Genomic DNA, 20,135 nt, shown 5'->3' with positions numbered 1-20,135 from the left:
TTCCTCCCATAGATGCTGCTCGACCCGCTGAGTTCCTCCAGCAGATTGTCTGTTGCTCTCCACCATCTACAGTCTCTTGTGTCTCCTGTCTACGTAGTCAGAGTTTTAATCTCGGGGTGAAAATGTCAAATATTTGAGGGTGTAGGTTTAAGGTGAGAGGGGAAAAATTTAAAGGACATGTGCAAGGCAAGTTTTTTTTCCACACAGAGAGTGGTAGGTCCTGGAATGAATTGCTACAGGAGGTGGTAGAAGCAGATACAATATTTGTGTTTAAGAGGCATTTAGACAAACGCATGGACAGGGAATAGAGGGATACGGAGCATGTACAGGTAGATGGGATTAGGTTAGATTGGCACCATGGTCAGCACAGACATGGTGGGCTGGAAGGCCTGTTCCTGTGCTGTACTGTTCTATACTCTGTGATAATGTCAGCTTGAGACCCAAACTATTCCAATTCCTGCGCTTCATGTCCGAAGCCAGGGGCAACAAAGTGGAGATCAGCATGCTGTAGGCTAGTCAGAGGAAGATGTGACATTATGCCTGGGCAACTGAGACCCAAGGATTCCTCATTGGATGTTGAAGGCCTTGTACAGTGCTCAAAATGGATACAATAACATGGTGTGATTGTGCAGCGAAAACAAAATGAGTAGCATGGTACCCTGATTTTAATTCCCTGTCTTTGTTCTTCATGGGTTTGGGTTAATTTTAAACCTTTTTTTAATTGTACTGCAACAAGTATTAATTAATAAGACATGCTTTGTGTTCCTGCTTATCTCCCTCCAGCAGTTGTCTCCTGTTTCACACTCCTCTTCCTCCCCGACCTTGCTCCATCTGTGTCATTGTCTTCCGCCCCCCCCCCCCCCCCCCCCGTGCCTCTATCTATAGTTCACCTGCCACTGTCTCCCAATGCAGTGGATTATCCCACCCCCACTCCCCTACCTGACACTACCTGCCTGTCATCTTACACCCCTCTTTACTCCACCAATCATCTTGGTATCCTTTCTTGCCACTCCCCTTCTCTTTATATTGGCCATCTCACCTTTCCACTCTCAGCCCTAATGCAGGGTTTTGACTCAAAATGTCGGCGGTTTCTTTTCTCCCACAGATGTTGCTTGACCTGCTGAGTTCCTCCAGCACATTGTCTGTTGCTATTAGTTAATAAGGTTTTGTTGACCTTATTTAGGTTAATGGGTGTTTCGCGAGATATTATTCAGAAATTAGCTTATATCAATTTCTTTATTGAGAAGTCTGATGTTTTTGTGAACTTTTTTATAACATTTGATTTCACTTTGTATTTACTTTTGATGGATTACAATAAAACCTCCAATAATCCTGTGTTCCATTGTTCAGAAATCTAAATGGTTAAGCACTTGGCTCACAGGGGCCCCTTTTCCTGTACTCCCTTTAAAAAAATACCAGATTCATTAGAAAATTTATTATACTACTGTGTAACATCTTTAAAATAAAAAGTGTGTTGGTGTATTAAAAATCCTGGAAATTTTCAAGCCCACCACCACCAAAGTCCTGAGTTTGCAGGACTATTGGAGTTTTGTTTAATCAGTTTGCAGGACTATTGGAGTTTTATTTAATCATTTTAATGTCATTATAGTGAAAGAATAGATGTGATGGGATGAAAATTGTGCTTCATTTGGAAGTCTTTAGAAGTTCATTTCCCAGGGTTGGCATCAGATCACTCACAGCAACAGTTAAAATTCTGGATCAATCTAAGTTGAGGGTCTAGCTAAAATACAACCAGGAGAAATGAAGGTATTTTAATGTAGCACTGAAACATTGTTTGACACGATCTTCCACGCTATATAAAAAAATTACTAATGTAAGAGCAACAGTCAATCTGCTGAAGGAACTACAGGTCGAGCAGTATCGGGAGTTCCTCCAGCGGATTGTTTGTTGCTCCAGATTCAAGCAACTGCAGTCTCTTGTGTCTCCATTTTACTAATGTAAGATTTTTGTTTGTTAGAAAAACCATGTTTACAAGAAGACCTTGCAAGCCTTAATCTACCCAATTTCTTGCACAACACCACACAATTTTGAAGTGTGGACAGCAACTACTCCCACCTATTGTTATGAGTGTGAAGGCTTGTTGTGGGGGATTGCTCGCCAGGGAATGCGTTGCACTGAATGCGGGGTCAAATGTCATGAGAAGTGCCAAGATCTTCTCAATGCAGATTGCTTACAGCGTAAGTCATTTGTATGGAATTTTCCCTCCTTTAGAGCTGCTTAATCCATTGTAAGATGATGAATGTTCTTTGACTATAGATATTCAAAGTTGATAGACTGTTTGAACTAAATTTTTTGAAGTACACTTTATCCAAGCACATTGAATGTTCAATTTTTTTTAAGGTACTCATAGGTAGTATGCTTGGACTTGATAGCTTTTCAGTCCAACTTGAGTGTAATTCAAAACTGAGTGCATATTAATGCTTCAGGTTTGATGAGGCAGCTGTTTCTTTCTTGAGGCAGAATATGTAGCTTCCAAACAGTTGCTGAGCACTCTTATAGAACCTCATGGTTATATTGAAATGATAACTGGGACTCAAATTGCTTTTGGTAGATAGAAAGCTATCATTTGGTCAACCATGCAGCTCCATTTGCATTTTCTCAAATTGAATAAGAATTCAATTTATATGTATTGATGTAATATTTAGTATATTTAAAATGAACCATTTACATAAATTATTGTTCAATATATGAAAAAATAACTTCATTAATTTTCTGAGCATCTGAAAGTGCCAAATGCAAATAAGGTACTGGATTTTTAAAAATCGGATCATAAATAGAAAGGCCAAACAAGAGTGTAGAGTACATATGTTATTTCAAAGCATAGATGCTGGACAAGGGTTTATTGTTTATAAGAAGTTGGAAGGTGCAATTATTGAAATTGCATTTAGAGAAAATTGACCACAATCTCTGGCAAATAAAGATAGGATTAGGTCTTCCACAAATTAATGAGTTACGCATCGACAATGGTATCAATGAAGGCTGATATCATTAATGAGTATAACTGATCCATTCAGGTCTATTCAATGAAATGTCTGTAAAAGTCCACAACTTTAGAAAGGGTGTTTGTTCTGGATTTTCAAAATTACATGTTCCCCACCTTTTGTTCTCACTTCCCAATGCCCTACATATTGGACCTTGCTTAATGCCAATCTTGCAGTGAATCATGCATATCATCGCGTATGGATAGCAACAACTCTCATGTGCTTCAGTGAATGCCTGACTACAGTCTCCTGAAGCAAACACACTATCCCAAAACCTGTCGCAGAAAGAGATTACTGGTTGGAGAGAGGAAATGATTCAGTACTGCCTCAAAACAAAAATGCAGTATCCCCACTAACTCTTGGGAGTCTCTGGTCTTTGCTCAAAGTGGAGAAGGAACATTCAGGATGGTAATGAAGGACGACGTTGTGAGACTCATGTTAATGGCAAAAGGAGCTCCCCACCTTACAAAAATACCTAATCCCATCCCATCAGGTACCACCTTCCCCCACCAATGAAAAAGCCTGGGATTCCCACGTTGGCTTCATCAGTCTCCTTAGAACCCACAAAAACAGAGTGGAAACAAGTCATCCTCAATTTGAAGGGAGTGTCTAAAAAGGACATAATAATCTGAATTCACCTCTGTTGAATCAGATATCTTTTCAACTCATTATTTCCATTGATTGAACTCAAGAAAATTGAAGCAACCTGTCTGGAAAATCATGAGTACAAATCTGGACATTATTCTCAAACAATGCTTTGGCACACTAATATACTATGTTCCAGGTCTTTTTACCTTAATATTGTGTCTCTCTCCATTCATGATTCATTGATTATTTCTCATAGATAAATGCAACATTCAACAAAATAATAACAGTTTATTGTTAAACAAATGATTTGAAGTCATTTACAAGGTTTGAGATCCTGCTGAACACTTAATAAGCAAATACTGTAATCTTCTGTTATACAAAAAAATTAACTGTATTTTAATAATATTAATACTATTTCTAACAATTTCAGGTGCTGCTGAAAAGAGTTCAAAACATGGAGCGGAAGATCGGACACAAAATATTATTATGGTTCTGAAGGACCGAATGAAGATTAGAGAAAGAAATAAGCCGGAAATCTTTGAACTTATCCAAGAGGTGTTCGCACTTGCAAAGTCAGTACATGTGCAACAGATGAAGGCAGTGAAACAAAGTGTACTGGATGGCACATCAAAATGGTCAGCAAAAATCAACATCACTGGTAGGCTTTTTAAACTTTGTTGAAGGAAACAAATTGACTGCTGTATTTTAATTTCCCACTCAAATAGTCGGTACAAATTATTGCAGTTGTTTCTAATAATCTTTTGGTTCCAAATGTCCCTCTGAAGTTACAGTTTTACAAAAGCTGCAATTTTTTGAAGATTTAGTCGGTTCTTGGTTAAAAATGGCAATAAAGAAAATGTTTGCCTGATTTTTGCCTTTTTTATTTTGTTTCCTTGATATTTCTGAGTTCATATTGCTTTCTAAATAGGTTATGCAACAATTCCTTACATGTCAGAAAAATGGAGGATCTTTGGTTAAATGGACACAGGACAATAAATGAGAATTTTCTCTTCTGCCTATGACATTATTGTGATAGCCTAATTTCCCTCTTCAGTTCTGCATTACCAAATCTTGCTGACACCCTTTAATTTGTATCAAAGCTATCACAGACTGAATAGAAGATAATTTGGGTGTATTGTTAACAATTACCTTGTTTCACTGTGTCTAAGCAGATAAAGCTAACTATTCCTGACAAAGTTACAAAAACTTTGTTTCAGAATTCTAACAGCATAGCATTGGCTGGATTCAGCTTTAACATATCTAAGATTATTTTCAATGTTAGAGCATCACAGTGTAAGTGATGTTCAGTTTTGAGAGTTATATCTAGATCAACTTTGCATAGGCATGATTCTGATTAAATCAGCACATTACCTAAAGTCTTGCTTTAGTTGCTTTACATCTGCACTCAACTGCAATAGAGAAGAAATTAAATTTGCAGTGATTTACTGGTCTAGCAATTTGCTAGTGCTAGGTAAAGCTCTGCAGAGAAGGAGGCACAATATTTTTAGCATTCTCAGCACCTGTTGGTCAAGAGATGTCTGAGGCCAGTTAAGGGCATTTGTTATTTCGAAGGGGAGATCTTCTCTGGCTGAGGAACCAGGGAAATATATCAGTGCAGAAATTGATACATTGAGGCTCAAGGTGGCACCAGACTTTTCTTCTGCTGCCTTGCAAACCCTGGTGCAAGCAGCAAAGAAGAGGATGGTCATCCATCTCTCCTTCGGGTCCGAGGCCCTCTAAGGATAATCTGAGAAAGTGAGAAGACTAAATGAGACTTTCAAGGTACAAAATGAGTACTATGCTTTGGTATTTACCAAGGATAAAGACGTGGAGGATAGTGAGAGCAGTGTGGGGCATGCTAATATGCTAGGGCATTTTGAGATCAGGAAGGAGTCGGTGCTGGGTCATTTGAAGAGCGTCAAGGTGGATAAGTTCCCAGGGCCAGATTGGATAAATCCCAGGTTATTGAGAGAGGCAAGAGAGGAGATTGCTGGGGACTTGACGAAGATTTTTGTATCCTCACCAGCAACAGATGAGCTCCCGGAGGACTGGACAGTAGCCAATGTTGTTCGTTTGTTCAAGATGGAAAATGGGGATAATCCAGGAAATTATAGGCCAATGAACAACATCAGTGATAGGGAAGCTTTTGGAGAGAATTCTTAGGGATAGGATTTGCACGCATTTGGAGAAACATGACCTGATTAGGGACGGTCAGCATAGCTTTGTGCAGGACAGGTCATGTCTTACAAACTTGATTGAGTTTTTTGAGGAGGTGACAAAAGTGATTGATGAGGGCAGGGCAGTTATCTATATGGATTTTAGTAAGGCATTTCACAAGGTCCCTCATGGTAGGCTGATCCAGAAGATTAAGATACATGGGATCCACTGTGACTTGGTAGTTTGGATTCAGAATTGGCTTCCGTAGGGATCAATGCTGGGGCCTCTGTTGTTTGTGATATATATAAATGACTTTGAAAATGTAGATGGGTGGGTTTAGTAAGTTTGCAAATGACACAAAGATTGATGGAATTGTGGAGAGTGTAGAGGACTATCAAAGGATACAGCAGGATATAGATCAGTTATAGATATGGGCGGAGAAATGGCAGATGGAGTTTAATCCAAGCAAGTATGAGGTACTGCACTTTGGGAGATCAAATGTAAGGAGAAGGTATACAGTTAAAGGCGGGACTCTTAACAGGTACAGAGGGGCCTTGGGATCCAAATCCGTAGCTCACTGAAAGTGGCCATACAAGTAGATGAGGTGGTAAAGAAGACACATGGCATGCTTGCTTTCATTGGTCAGGGTATTGAGTATAAGAGTCATGAAGTCATGTTGCAGCTATATAAAACTTTGGTTAGGCCACACTTGAGGTATTGTGTGCCCCATTACAGGAAGGATGTGCAGGCTTTGGAAAGGGTGCAGGAGAGGTTTATCAGGATGCTACCTGGATTAAAGGGTATGAGCTATAAGGAGAGTTTGGACAAACCTGCATTCTCTGGAGTGTTGGTGGCTGAGGGGAGACCTGGTAGAAGTTTATAGGATTATGAGAGGTATAGATAAGCTAGACAGTCAGAATCTTTCTCCAAGGGTAGAAATGTCAAGAGTGAACGGACTGCATTTAAGGTGAGAGAGAGGGGGAAGGTTTAAAGGAGATGTGCGGGGCAAGTTTTTACACAGAGAATGGTATGTGCCTGGAACGGGCAGCCAGGGGTAGTGGTGGAAGCAGATCTGATAGTGGTGTTTAAGAGGTCATTAGACACAGGAATATGCATGGATATGGATCATGTGCAGGCAGAAGAGATTTAGTTTAATTCGACATCGTGTTCGGCGCAGGCATTGTGAGCCGAGGGACCTATCCTGTGCTGTGCTGTCCTATGTTCTAAGACATGTTTGTGTGACGGATTTGGCAGTCAGGACATGGAAGCAATGTTGTATTCTATTCAGTGACCTTCCTTGAGTTGTCAAGGCAAGAATATTGTCGCCATGCTGTCTGCTCACACTAACATCTCCATTACTCAAAATTCTCACAGCACTGTCATTCCTTGCTTTGCTACGCACATCAAGTAATAATTGAACCATATTTCACTCCAACTTCTCCTCTCAGTTACTGCTGATTCTGTTCTTGTTTCCTCAGCTGGCAAATCAGACAGTCATTCTACCTTAGTGGATATATTTTTTAATCTTGCCAGACTCTCAACACTTACAAACCTTCTTTATTGCAGAAGTTTGGAAGTTCTCTGCTCTGTGCACTGCCACTGTAGGAAGGAGAAAGTGTTCTGACTAACATAAGCAGGGGAGGGTCATGGATGTGGCAACCAGCAACAATGGAAGAAGTTCTGTGCATGATTTTTCATCCCTAGTCATCTACTTTCTGCATGGGTTGTATCTCAGCCTATATATTCTGCTTGACAAGCTCAAGATGCTGTGGCCAAGTTCTTCTCTCTCTCTCTATCCTCGCATTTCATTTCAAGCATTGAACATGTGAAAACCTCTCTGCCAACCTTCAAGAAGGTTCCTTGTCACTTGATCTCACTTATTTTTGGATATTGACACCACAAGTATTTCAAGAGCTAGGTCAGAGGAGGTGAATCACTGGAGATAAATACATAGGAACCAAGGCACAGGGCTAGGATGTGACCCCATACTAGTCCTGCTGCAGGGGATGCAGGTGTTTATCGCAGGCTGTCAAAGACAGCTGGTTGCAGATATTTGTGAGGGGCTTGGCTTTAACCTATCTCATGTCTGAGTGCAGAGCGTGGAGAGCATCCTTTCCAAGAGTCTCCAGTGTTTTCTGGCAAGGATGTGCTCAGTAAGTGGAAGGCCTTCAAAGGTGAAATTTTGAGAGTGCAGAGTTTGCATGTTCCTGCCAGGATTAAAGGCAAAGTTAACAAGCATAGGGAACCTTGGTTTTCAAGGGATATTGGAGATCTGGTTAAGAAAAAAAGAGAGGTGTATAGCAGGTATAGGCAACTAGGAACAAATGAGGTACTTGAAGAGTATAGAAAAAGTACGAAAATACTAAAAAGGGAAATCAGAGAGGCAAAAAGAAGACATGAGGTTGCTTTGGCAGATAATGTGAAGGTAAACCTGAAGGGTTTCTACAAGTATATGAAGAGTAAAAGGATAGTAAGGGACAAAATTGGTCCCCTAGAAGATCAGAGTGGTCGTCTATGTGTGGAGCCTCAGGAGATGGGGCAGATCTTAAACAGTTTTTTTGCATCAGTATTTACTCAGGAAACTGGCATAGTGGATATGGAAGGAAGGGAAACAGGCAATAGTGTCATGGAACAAAGGTAGATAAATCCCCTGGGCCTGATAAGATATTTCCTTGGACATTGAGAGAGACTAGTGTAGAAATTGCAGGAGCCCTGGCAGATATATTTAAAATGTCCTTAGCCACGATTGCGGTGCCGGAGGACTGGAGGGTAGCTCGTAGTTCCGTTGTTTAAAAAAGGATCTAAAAGTAAACCAGGTAATTACAGGCCAGTGAGCCTGACATCAGTAGTGGGTAAATTATTGGAAGGTGTTCTGAGAGATCGGATATACAAGTATTTGGATAGCCAAGGGCTGATTAAGGATAGTCAGCATGGCTTTATGCGTGGTAGATCGTCTTTAACGAATCTTATGGAGTCTTTTGAGGAGGTTACCAAGAAAGTACAGATGAAGGAAAGGCTGTGGATGTTGTCTACATGGACTTTAGTAAGGCCTTTGACAAGGTCCCACATGGGAGGTTAGTTCAGAAGGTTCAGACACTAGGTATCCATGGAAAGTTTGTAAACTGGATTCAAAATCAGCTGTGTGGGAGAAGACAGAGAGTGGTAGTGGATGATTGTTTCTCAGACTGGAGGCCTGTGACTAGTGGTGTGCCTCAGGGATCTGTGCCGGGCCATTGCTGTTTGTTGTCTATATCAATGACCTAGATGATAATGTGGTAAATTGGATCAGTAAGTTTGCTGATGACACTAAGATTGGAGGTGCAGTGGACAGCGAGGAAGGCTTTCAAAGCTTGCAGAGGGATCTGGACCAACTGGAAGAATGGGCCAGAAAATGGCAGATGGAATTTAATGCAGACAAGAGTGAGGTGTTGCATTTTGGAAGGACAAATCAAGGTAGGACATACACAGTAAATGGTAGGGCACTGAGGAGTGCGGAGGAACAAAGGGATCTGGGAGTTCAGATATATAATTCCCTCAAAGTGGCGTCGCAGGTAGACAGGGTTGTAAAAAAGGCTTTTGGCATCCTGGCATTCATAAATCAAAGTATTGAGTATAGGAATTGTGATGTTATGGTGAGGTTGTATAAGGCATTGGTGAGGCCAAATTTGGAGTATTGTGTGCAGTTCTGATCACCTAACTATAGGAAGGATATTTGTAAGATTGAAAGAGTGCAGAGGAGATTTACTAGAATGTTGCCGGGTCTTCAGGAGTTGAGTTACAGGGAAAGATTGAACAGGTTAGGACTTTATTCTTTGGAGCGCAGAAGACTGAGGGGAGATTTGATAGAGGTTTACAAAATTATGAGGGGTATAGACAGTTAATGCGAGTAGGCTCTTTCCACCTAGATTAGGAGAGATAAGTACGAGAGCACATGGCTTTAGGGTGAAAAGGGAAAAGTTTAGGGGGAACATTAGGGGGAACTTCTTCACTCAAAGAGTGGTGGGAGTATGGAATGGGCTGCCATCTGATGTATTAATGCGGGCTCACTCTTGAGTTTTAAGAATAAATTGGATAGATACATGGACGGGAGTGGTCTGGAGGGTTATGGACTGGGTGCAGGTAAATGGGACTAGTGGAATACCGTTTCGGCACAGACTAGAAGGGCCAAATGGCCTGTTTTCTGTGCTGTAGTGTTCTATGGAGTCCAGTATTCACCAAGTGGTAGGCTCCAGCATTACAGTAATATATTTCTTTTCTCCCCTTTACACCCATTCTACCTCCATGTCATGGAATCTCTCGTATTGGCCTTTATAGATGCTATGCAAGCTCAGAGGCTAATCAGTCTGGCTTTGGTAGTCACTTTTAATGGGGTTTAGCAGAATTTGTGTTATATTTGTCCTGTGTTCGCCAACAGAGCATAGTAGTGGTGCAATGCTGACCCTGAAGAATGACCTTGGACCCATGGGATGGGTACTGAGTAGTGATTTGGCTACACTTCTACCACCCCTTCCATATATGGCTTCTGGTGCCATGCATTCGCATAGGCAAAATTGTCTTGGTATGGACTAAGTTCAGGCCTTTGAGGCTAAAAGTTGCTCAAGATTATGCACCACAATCTTGAGGTATCCTTAATGGTAGCTCAACAGCCTTTCACCTTTTAAGGTGGGAAAACAACTTTGCCAGGGTTAAGAAACCAGGCACATAAAATAGACAGTAAAAAGCTGATCTGATGTTTTGGTCAGTTCTGATATAATGTGTCAATATTTGTTTAAGAATATTTTTGGAGAATTTATTATTGATATTTAACAAGTTATATTGATGAGGGCAATGTCCCAAAATTTGCACTAAAGGAAAAGAATTAGTAAATTGATTTATTATTGTCACGTACTGTACCAAGGTACAGTGAAATACTTGTTTTGCATACCATCTGTACAGATCATTTCATTACAACAGTGCATTGAGGTAGTACAAGGTAAAACAAATAACAGAATGCAGAATAAAGTGTTACAGTTACAGAGAAAGTGCAGGGCAGGCAGACAGTAAGGTGCAAGGCCATAAGGTAGATTGTGAGGTTAAGAGTCCATCTTATCATACTAGGGAACTAGGAGACAATAATTGAATTTTGCAATCACGAAGAAGGCACACCAGCAGCTCTACTTCATTCGGAGTTTGAAGAGATTTGGTACGTCACCAAAGACTCTTGCAGATTTCTACATATGTACAGTGGAGAGCATCCTGACTGGTTGCATCGCAGCCTGGTATGGAGGCTCCAATGCACATGATCGAAAGAGGCTGCAGAAGGTTGTAGATTCAGCCAGCTCCATCACGGGCACAACCCTCCCCGCCATCAAGGAGATCTTCAAGAGGCGGTGCTTCAAGAAGGCAGCATCCATCTTTAAGGACCCTCACCACCCAGGATATGCCCTCTTCACATTACTACCATTGGGGAGGAGGTACAGGAGTCTGAAGACCCAAACTCAACATTTCAGGAACAGCTTCTTCCCCTCCGCCATCAGATTTCTAAACGGCCCATAAACACTACCTCATTATTCCTCTTTTGCGCTATTTATTAATTTTTGTAACTTATACTAAATTTTATGTCTTCATGTCTTGCACTGTACTCCTGCCACAAGACAACAAATTTCACGACGTACTGTATGTCAGTGATAATAAACCTGATTTTGATTCTTTGTAGCTGTATTTTTTGTTAGGTTGTATACCAGTGTTCCTAAGATATTCTGAAAGTAATATTCATTGTTTAGGAAGGAAATATAGAAGTAACCAATGTTGTCTTTACAGAATATCAGAAAAAAATATTCGAGAAACATTACTTTAACTTGTTGGTGGCAACCTTTTGCAGGGAGGCAAATTTACAATCTAAGCCACTTCCAAAGGCCACTCGTGAGACATAGGTTTATTTTGACCCTATATAACCAGACACTGACATTTTTAAACAGGTTTAAAGACACAAGTGCTATAATCCTTGCTGCTACACCACTGGTTGCTCCATCTGAGCCTCGTGCTCAATATGGATCTGGGTCTAACATGGACTTCGGGTATCTCCTTCCTGGCCCTGGACAGCGAGGATGGTGATTGTGATTAAGACCAACCCATCCTGAGGTCAGGTCTGTCCTGTGATTGTGCATCACAGCTTTAGCTTAATAAATGGAATTATACTATATATTCCTTCAAGCTTCCCCTTAGCCTGTAAGTTGTATTCAAAAGTTCACTTCTGCTCAAAAAGAATGTTTGAAATCTACAACAGAGTGTAATGATATTTAAACCTATTAATTGCAATTATCTTCATAAATAGTTGAACTAGTTTTTGTGCAATAAAGCCTGTGGTTAAAGTAAGGTTCATGCACCAACAATCATCCCATAGCTGATTTGACCCATCACCTCTTCTACACTGAAGGTAACAGTTTGACATCAAGATTTGAACAAATTGATCCAGCAGCAATGAACTGCATCAGTGATTCTGCACTGTGAATCTGGTAAAGCTGGACTCGAGTTCACAAAATGGGAGAGTACTCATTCAAACTGGTGATTTCATAACCACTATCTTGCAGTTCCTGCATTGTTATGAAAAGTGAGTTACATTCAGTAAGTAAGTAGAGGGGCCCACACTTCAATATATCAATAAAAATGACAAATGTTTGCAGCTGTATGAAAATACCCCCAGTTTCTGGAAATATTATGTTCAAGTAGTTCCACTATAGTAATTATATGTGACATTTCAGCTTCAATTAATTGATTAATTTCATCATCATAAAAATCAATAGAGCAGTTTTATAAACATAAAAGCCATATAGCCACGTTACTGATGATTTAATAATTTAGGGTCTGTTAATCTCTAAATGTTTTTTAATAACTATCTCCTCTGCTAAGAGTTCATAACATTAAAACTTTCATGAAAGTATTAACTTAAGTGATATGAAAGTTAAGTGTGTTCTTATGTTAGTTATAAGATGTATAGCATTACAGCACAATGCAGGATCTGTAGGATATTAACAGTGCTAGTTTAGAATACATGATTAAAATATTCTAAATGACTAACATATTTCTAAAATGTTTAGTACTGATACAAATTCAATTTCATTATTTTATAAATTCACAAAAACATGTTGATCTCTGTTTTACAGGTCCCATATATGCATTAATTAATTGACAAAGAACTGTGAAATGCAATCACAAATCCCACTTTTAACCTAATACCCTGGAGATTACATCCTGCCTAATCATTAACTCTGTTGAGTTCAGTTGAATGTAAACTTGGTGTTTGGCAATTAAACGGTGCAATACTTGCTGCAGTTATAATTGGGGCCGTAGTGTCCCAAATTCCGTCGGTCCAATTCCACTTACTCTAGGACCTCACACAATATTACTGTAACAGCCTGTGCACTGCAGACGGTGGTAGATTACATCCATTATTGTAATTTTATCCTAAGATAAAAATGGTACATATTCTTCAGGCATCTTGAGCAACCAAGTAGGGCACTGTTAAGGTCTTTCCTGAACATTTGATATGAAAAGGCTTTCTCTCAACTAAGCATTGACATTGAATTGGAGAAAAGGAGAGAGGTAGAGTGCAGCAGACATCAGTCATGGAGAAGATACTAGAATGTGGTGTAAGGGATATAATGACAGGGTTTCTAGAAAATTGTAAAATAATTGAGCAGAGCTATTGTTGAATTGGAAAAGGTCTTGTTAAATGTGTTAATATTTAGAGGTTGTACCTAGCAGGATTGTTAGGATTAAGTGAATGTAGAATATGAAATTTTGAAAAACTCTCAAAATTACGATTCGTGGCATGTAATATATTAACAATGGATTGATTAGTGCTCAGGAAACAGAAATAAGTTATTTTCAGGTTAGCAGGATGCAGCTAGTTAGTTGCCTTAAGGATTGATGCTTGGGCCTTGGATATTTACACTCTTTTTACCAATGAGGAGAAAGTGAAATGTATTCCAGTTTACTGATGTATAAAGCTAGAGGGGTAAGTAAACTACAAGGAGGGTACAAAAAGATTGTAAAATGATATCAACAGGTGGAACAAGGTGGTGTCTGATGAAGTATAATGTAGACGTACGTGGGATTGCTCATTTGGGTAGAAAGAAGAAAGAAGCAGAATTTTCCCACATCTGCTTTCTAACCTGGAATAAAAATGCTGACCTTGTCTATATCCCATGAATGAATAAAGTTTTAGGTTGACTCCTGGGAGAGTGGAATTGCCCCTTGAGGAAAGATTGAGTAGATTAGTGGAGAGGTAACTCCATTGACATTCTTAAATGTCTTGGAAAAATGGATATTGGGAATATGTTTCCTGTGGCTTTGGAGTCTGGAACAAGGAGTCTCAGGTTCAATAAAGAGTTAGCCTTTTTGAAATAATGTGATGAAAAATTTCTTCACTGAACAGGTTGTGAATCTTTGTAGAATTCTATAGGCCCAGGGTCTTTTGTTACTCTGTTACTGAGTACAGTCAAGGCAGAGATTGATAGATTTTTCAATACAAAAGGAATCAAGTAGACTGGGGATATTGCACAGACTCTAATTGCTGAATTCTTCTGCTATTATGTTGGCTGCTTGATGACTGCTTTTATTAATGGATGCATTAATACTGCAGATTTGGTGTTGCCCTAAGACTGTTCCAATGTAACAGATAGTTGATGGCCTCTCGGAGGTATAGGCCGTATGACATATAAATGCCAGTGATTCCAAATGGATCAACTGGAATTTACCCATTTAAAAGGAAGCAGTTTGAGGTCTGACAAACTTATGCAGTCAATTGCAATGTTTGAGTTTAATTGGCAGTTGTGGACTCTGTATCTGTCAAGACATTCTGCTATTTAACTCCTCATTGGGGAAATGATTTCAATGGGGACAGTAGGTCTGTGGAGAAGAGAGGTTTGTTTTTTTTATAAATTGTATTATTTTATGTTTTTATTCATTTGTTGTATTTGTGTTTTAAGTACTTAAAACTAATTTTAGTTTTTAATTCATTAGTTTTTTTTTTACAAAATTCTGTACCTGGATTAATTGAATATGAGCATGAGATCTGTGTGAGTGATTGTGGACAGTGGTTCATGCCAGTAAGGTCTGGCCCATTATCTCATACTCTTTAGGTCTGAGACTATAGACCTCCAGAGCAGTATGAATCCTGATTTGCAAGATAATTCATTAACTCTGAGCTTATTTAAATGCATTGAGTTTTTGGGCACTTCTCGTATGTCTCTTGCTGTGTCCTGGATGTAATTCTAATCAGTTGATGTAAATAATACCATGAATGGGTAATGTAGATACTGAAATAAACTCTAGGCATAAGATTGTTGCATTTCAATTTGTAGTCATGGCTCAGAAATACATATTCCATCTGAATTACTGGATAGGTCATTATATTAGCTTTCCATTTTAGAGATTTAAAAAAAGTGAACAACTTGCTATGAATATAAACAAATCTTGCAATTCTATTTTAATGAGATTGCCTTTGGGAAAAGAAACTGAAGAGGAGTTGACAGAGGGTGGTATTAGCATTCTGTGGGATGCAATTAAGTACAGTTAATTAACTGCTTCCACTGTGTAGGAGTGCTAGTGTACTTAAATGTTCCTTGAAGATTGTCAGATTGTTGATGGACATCTCCATTCAAGGGTTATGTAGAAACTGAGGATCTGTAGGAGGTTATTCCCTTATCCTACATATAAACTTCCTCTCCTTAATACAGAGATAATACTGATGTTGCCTTGCTGTGTGGTCTTTGAGCTTCCATAAGCTGCGTGCACAAAATCTTGGGATGGATTCGCAAGGATGATACCAGGACTGGAGGGCTTGAGTTCTAAGGAGAGACTCGATAGGCTAGGGATTTTTTTTTACCCTGGAGCGTAGAAGACTGAGGAGTGACGTTATAGAAGTATATAAAATCCATGAGGGGCATAGATAAGTTGAATGGTCACAGTCTTTTTCCCCCAGAGTATAAGAGTCTAAACTAGAGGGCACAGACTTAATGTAAGAGGGAAAAGATTTAAAGGGGACACGAGGAGCAACTTTTTCACACAGAGGGTGAGGAGTACATGGAATGAGCTGCCGGAGGAAGTGGTAGAGGTGGGAGATTGCAACATTTAAAAGACATTTGGGCAGGTACATAAATAGAAAAGGTTTAGAGAGCTATGGGACTAACTCGTGTAGACACTTGGTTGGCATGGACAAGTTGAGCCGAAGGGCCTGTTTTCGTGCTGTATGACTCTATGGACCTATACATATATATATGTGTGTGTGTGTGTGTGTGTATGTAATGGCATTGCCACCTTTAGTGGCAGAATGCTAAATTATATTATCAAATTCTCTGTGCAAGTGGAACCACAAAAACCACACAGGCTATTTTGAAATAATATTATTTGGAATAATAATATTCAAAATAATGAGAGATTGCAGAACTCTGACGTATATGTTCCAATGCATGATTTCAAAAAGGCTGGTATGCAAGTGTAGAAAGTAAACAGGAAAACTAATGGAAGAAAGCTACAGAGGAACAGACATGTAGGCAGATTATGGAAAGATGTGAAAGCAACAGGATTGTAGCGGGTGACCTTAATTTACCCGATATTGACTGGGACACCCTTAATACCAGAGGCTTAGATGGGGCAAAATTTGTTAGGTGTATTCAGGAGAGTTTCTTGAAACAGTATATAGATGGTCCAACCGAGAAAAGGGACATTATAGACCTTAAATTGGGAAATGAGCTAGTGAAATCTTAGTTTCAGTGGGAGAGCATTTAGGGAACAGTGATCATGACTCCATAAGTTTTAAGATAGTTGGCTGAAATGGCTGGGTTGTCTTTTGAGGAAAAGTTGGACAGGCTGGGCTTGTATAGTGCTGGAGTTTAGAAGAGTGAGAGGGGACTTGATTAAATGCACAAGATCCTAAGGATCTTCACAGGTTAAATGTTTCCTCTCATTGAGTTTTTATTTCTCATGTATATTTCACCTAGAAAGATAAACTTTTACTGTAGATTATAGACCAACGTGAACTATCAGTGGAACTGTTCGATGGTGATCACTGTTTTTCTTTTGTTCACTCTTGGGATGTGGGCATAAATGGCATGACCAACATTTAATACAGATTTCAATTTGCCCTTGGAAAAAGTATTGATGAGCTGGCTTCTTGAAGAGAAACACTTTTGAGTTGTGTGTGGAAAAGAGCTTTGGGGAGATAGATTAGCAACTTTTTTTTGTTTTTGTTCACGAAGAGCGATATCAACTGGAGTTTGGCAGTTTAACTCAGTGCGTGTAGATTACCAAATTTCCTGGAACTTGGCAGTGTAATCAAGGAGAGGACACCTTGGGATTGGAAGGAGGCTGAAGCACTGACAAAATCTGGCAAAAAATATTGCAGGCTCTAGAGCTACTTCCTTAAGAGACTCTGAGAAGGTTTTTTTTTGTAGAACTTGAGTGGTTGTGTAGAAAATTTTGAAGAAAACTTTTGATGTGAATTTCAGTGTTTATCTCCTAAACTTTGAAGAGTTCAAAGTAAGTTGCACTTTGCAGCTCACAGCCATGTTTCTTTGGGTGCTGGAAGCCGTGAAAATGACGTGTACATGTAGAGCATGGGCTTCCTTGGTGCTGGACATCTGTATCTCAAGAGGCACCTGCCAGGAAGTGGCAGGTATTTGCAGCATACTAGAGAAATACCTGCTGCTAGTGACCATTCTTTATCTGTGTTCATCAAAGTGACCATGACTCTCAAGTTTTCTATCTCAGGATCCTTATAAAGTTCAACCAAATCACAGTCGGCATGGAGAAGGTAGGCTGAAAGGTCCAATTTCTGCGCCATATGATTCTCTGATTCAAACAGATATGCAGGATTTCACAGTCAGTGACACAAAAATAAACAAGGCAGATGTTTGACACAACAAGATAAGCAAGTTTTTTTTTTCATTCTTTTGGGATGTGCACATATTGGCAAGGTCAAAATGTATTGTCTGTCCCTTATTGCCCTTGAGAAATTAATGGTGAACCACTTTCTTGATCAGCTGCAGACTTCCTGCTGAAGATACTCCCACAAGTGGGGAGTTAGCTGCCTGATTTTGACTCCGTGATGATGAAGGAACGGTGATATATTTGCAGGTTAGGATGGTGCATCACTTGGATAGAAACCTGTAGATGTGGATGTTCCCATGTACCTGTTGCCCCTGTAATTCTTGGTTGTGGAGGACATGGGTTTGGGAAGTACTGTTGGAGGAGCCCAGGTGAGTAAGTGCAGTGCATTTTATAGAGTCATAGAACATGGAAACGGGCCCTTTGGTCAACCATCAGGCATCCATTTACTCCAATCCTCCTCAAATCCTGCTCTTATATCCATCCATGTCCCCCAGTTTCTGCCACTCACCTACACATAAGGGGCAATTTGCAGTAACCTATTAACCTAACAACCCCATGTCTTTGGGAAGAAACCAGAGCACCTGGAGAAAACTCGCGCAGTCAGGGAGAAACATGCAAACTCCATGCAGCACCAGAGATCAGGATTGAATTTGGATCATTGAAGCTGTAAGGCAGCAGGTTTAGTAGCTGTAGCACTGTGCTTACTATATGCGTTGCAGTCACTTGTGCCAGTCAAACAGTGTGCATTGTCAGGCTTCTCGAGGGCTGCACTCACCCAGGCAATTTAAAGTATTAAAAGTGTTCCATCACATTCCTGACTCATGCCTTGAAGATAGTTGAATGGTTTTGGGGGTGTGAACAGGCACATCAATCAACAAGGACACACATCTTCTGACTTGCTCTTGCAGCAATTATATTTATCTGACTGATCCAGTTGAGTAGGAGAAATTTCTGCACTCAGTGATGAATCATTGGAATTCTCTGCTCTGGAGCATGGTGGAGATTCATTTGCTGATTTCCTTCAGGACAGAGATTGAAAATTCTGGATAGTAAAAGAATCGAGAGATATGGGGATAGTGTAGGAAAATGGCACTAGTGTAGAAGATCTGTTGTGAATGAATGATTGACAGGCTTGAACGGCTGGAAGGCCTACTTCTGCTTCTATTTATTATATTCTTCAGATAGAAAGTCATTAGTGAAGCAGCTGAGGATGGTTGGGCCCAAGACACTGTCCTTAGTAACTTCCATTGTGGGATATTGGGGCTGGAAGAATTGACTTCCAAAGCCACCAGCATTTTTCTTTGTGCAAGGTAGGACTCAAGTGGAGTTTATTTTAACAGCCACTGACAAGATCAGTCAGAATAATTGACCACTTCCTATATGGCTCAGGCTGGCTTTCAGCAGGTGCAGAGTCGTGTTGGTGGCACTTGCCTATCTATCTTGTCAGTCTTCAGCAAATTTGATATTGACTCCATATGATATGAAGAAATGGCTGAGAGTACTGAATACCACAAAGGCTAGAGGACTGGACAGTATAATGCAGGTCTACAGTGTAGCACTGTAGATCTGTATTCCAGATCTTGCTGCACCAAAAAACTGGTCAGTGGACATCAAAGGGAAAGCAATCCAGTAGCTGGAGTCATACCTCACCCAAAGGAAGATGGTTGTGGTTGTTGGAGCTCAGTCATCACTGCAGGAGTTCCTTAGGGCAATGTTCTAGATGAATGATTCATTGCTTCATCATTGATCTTCCTTCCGTCATAAGGTCAGAATTGGGAATGTTCATGAATAGTTGCAAAATGTTCAACGAATGAAGAAGAACCAAGACAACATGCAGGTATAGGCTGATGAGTGCAAGTGACAGGAAGTATTACAAGCACTGGAGTTTCAGCAAAAGTAGAAGCAGGTTATTTAACTCCCTGGTGTGATCGCTACAATGATGATGTTGGAACTCGTGGATGTCCACTATTGACTACTCTGCCTTCACACTGATTGATGTGATTAGGGCAGTGGGTTTGTAGGGGGAGTGATTGCATCAGAGCTCCAACTTTTACGTCCATAGTCATCAATGTCTCTATCATGGCACACTTCCTTATTGACAATTTGAGATGTACTGTATATCTCACTCAAGCTGGAACTTGTAATATGTACTCCCTCAGTGAAGGGGTCTAGTTGCACTTGTTTGATTGCAATGTTTGATGTTTGAGGGAGGTGGTTATTCTTAGTGTGGATGAAAATAACAGTGCAAAAGTCTGTGAAGTTGTGTCACTTTTACTTGAGTTGTGTTCATTCAGCCTCTGCCCCAAGTGTGCTTAAGGTATCTGGGACTCCTGTCAGTACATCACATGTTCATTACTGCTCCATGTCTGTTTATTAAATGTTCTCAAGGTGCAGTAAGTACGTAAATTATGCTGATAATGGAGTGTCTGACACAGACATTACAGTGCTAGCCCTGTTCACATTATCTGCTCTTCATCACTTGTATTGAGTAAGTAACTGGGTGAAAACCTAACTAAC

The 20,135-nt window shown here is 40.0% G+C and overlaps 1 protein-coding gene across 1 annotated transcript in view; it reads left to right on the top strand.

Annotated features, from left to right (window-relative positions):
• LOC127582541 (protein unc-13 homolog A) overlaps positions 1-20,135 on the top strand; it is a 261,016-nt gene that overhangs the window by 145,878 nt on the left and 95,003 nt on the right. The window contains exons 15-16 of the mRNA XM_052037881.1: positions 1,979-2,198; positions 4,021-4,248. Of these exons, the coding sequence (XP_051893841.1) occupies positions 1,979-2,198; positions 4,021-4,248 (448 nt within the window). The remainder of the gene's footprint in view (positions 1-1,978; positions 2,199-4,020; positions 4,249-20,135) is intronic.

Source organism: Pristis pectinata, chromosome 24 (assembly GCF_009764475.1).
Source record: "Pristis pectinata isolate sPriPec2 chromosome 24, sPriPec2.1.pri, whole genome shotgun sequence".
NCBI lineage: Eukaryota > Metazoa > Chordata > Chondrichthyes > Rhinopristiformes > Pristidae > Pristis > Pristis pectinata.
Note: the sequence above shows the minus strand (reverse complement) of the source record. Positions and strands in the feature narration are given on the sequence as shown.